This window comes from Apaloderma vittatum, unplaced genomic scaffold (assembly GCF_000703405.1).
Source record: "Apaloderma vittatum isolate BGI_N311 unplaced genomic scaffold, ASM70340v1 scaffold33010, whole genome shotgun sequence".
NCBI lineage: Eukaryota > Metazoa > Chordata > Aves > Trogoniformes > Trogonidae > Apaloderma > Apaloderma vittatum.
The window spans coordinates 2,737-4,202 of record NW_009694497.1 but is presented as its reverse complement, the minus strand read 5'-3'; the positions used below and the strand labels follow the sequence as shown (position 1 = coordinate 4,202).

Sequence of the window (1,466 nt, the reverse complement as noted above, 5' to 3'; positions counted from 1 at the left end):
GACGCGGTATTTCAGCGGCAACGGGCCGTTCTGCAAGAGGGAGAGGGGGGCAAAAGCCGTGGCACCTCCAACCCCACAAGGGCACCGGTCGCCAGCCCCAGGGAAAGGCGAAGAAAAGCAGCTGCAGCACCCCCCAAGAGCCCCTAAAAACCACGCTGGGAGCAAAGACCTTTGTAAGGAGGGGGCATCTGGGGTTTTCCTTTGTTGAAGCTTTCCATGTTTTAACCTCTCCAATTTTTAGGCTCTCCCAATTGTGAAGCTCTCAAGTTTTGAAGCTCTCCAATTTTGAAGCTCTCAAATTTTGAAGCTCTCCAATTTTGAGGCTCTCCAGATTTTAAGCTCTCCAGGTTTTAAGCTCTCCAGGTTTTAAGCTCTCCAGGTTTTAAGCTCTCCAATTCTTTTCAATTCTTAAGTTTTTCAATTTCTTCAAATTTCGAGTTTTATGCCTTTTCAACTTTTTTTTTTTTTTTTTAATAATGCCTTTAAGCCTTCCCTCAAAGGACTGCTTTTCCAAGCTTCTCTCCCCAGACAAGTCCCGGCAGCAGGGAAGGAGGCAGCTCCTGCTTACCCTCCTCCAGGGGTAGATGTAGGTGATGTCCATCAGGGTGTAATACTCCTTCAGGGGTTCGTCTTCGTAGAGCACTTCCACCTGGGGCAGGGGACAGCAGCATCACTCCCCAGGTGGGGGGGCGGGGGGCATGTCCCCCCCCCTCCCCCCGGAGCCGCTCATCGAGGCTCCTCCATCCCCGAGTCCGGCACTCCCCTGCCTCTCCCTCGCTAAAAGCTGCGGCAAATGCCACTCGTGGGCATCAAAATAATGATAATAAGGGACGGATCCCACCCCCCAGCACCCACCCGCCAGGGGTGCAAAGCTCAGGCAGCACAAAATAAGAGTCACGATGGTTGGGAGCAAACGAAGCCCGACACGGGGTGGCCAAAAAGGCATCAGTCCCCCTCCGAGGCTCACCTTGTACTTGCTGGGCACGTCCATCTTGTTGCGCAGGAACTTGGCCAAGTGCATGACGGTCATCGCGGCGGGACAGCGCAGGAACCGCACCCCGTTCTTCTGGGGACGCAGCGGGAGAGGCGTTGCTGAGAGTCCGCCGGGCAATTAATGGGCAGTTCCCGCCTCCTCCAGGTGCAGGGGTGCCCTCCTGTCCCCCCGCGCGCCCCAAAAGCCCGGGACATGGAGCTCTCCATGCCCGTCACACTCACCTTCTCCTTCTCCAGGTCCCCGTTCTCGACGGTCGCCGCCTTCTCTTCTCTGAGGTGGGGAAAGCAAACAGAGGATGATGTTCACAGAGGAATAAAAGGGCAGAAAGAAAAAATATCCTACAAGAAGGGCTGCCCACGGCGGGGCTGCGAGGGGAACGTCCAGCCCTTCAGCCAAGCTCTGGTTGGGCCAAACCCCCGTCGCTGCATTTCTGAGCCAGAGCTGCATCCACTGCCCGGGGCTCCGAACCTCC

At 56.1% G+C, this 1,466-nt stretch overlaps 1 protein-coding gene across 1 annotated transcript in view; it reads right to left on the bottom strand.

The window, feature by feature from the left end:
• Window positions 1-3: 3 nt before the first annotated feature.
• LOC104272706 (polycomb group RING finger protein 2) overlaps window positions 4-1,466 on the bottom strand; it is a gene marked incomplete at both ends in the record, with an annotated part of 4,151 nt that continues 2,688 nt past the window's right edge. Inside the window, 4 exons of the mRNA XM_009867778.1 lie at window positions 4-30; window positions 569-649; window positions 968-1,066; window positions 1,216-1,264. Of these exons, the coding sequence (XP_009866080.1) occupies window positions 4-30; window positions 569-649; window positions 968-1,066; window positions 1,216-1,264 (256 nt within the window). The remainder of the gene's footprint in view (window positions 31-568; window positions 650-967; window positions 1,067-1,215; window positions 1,265-1,466) is intronic.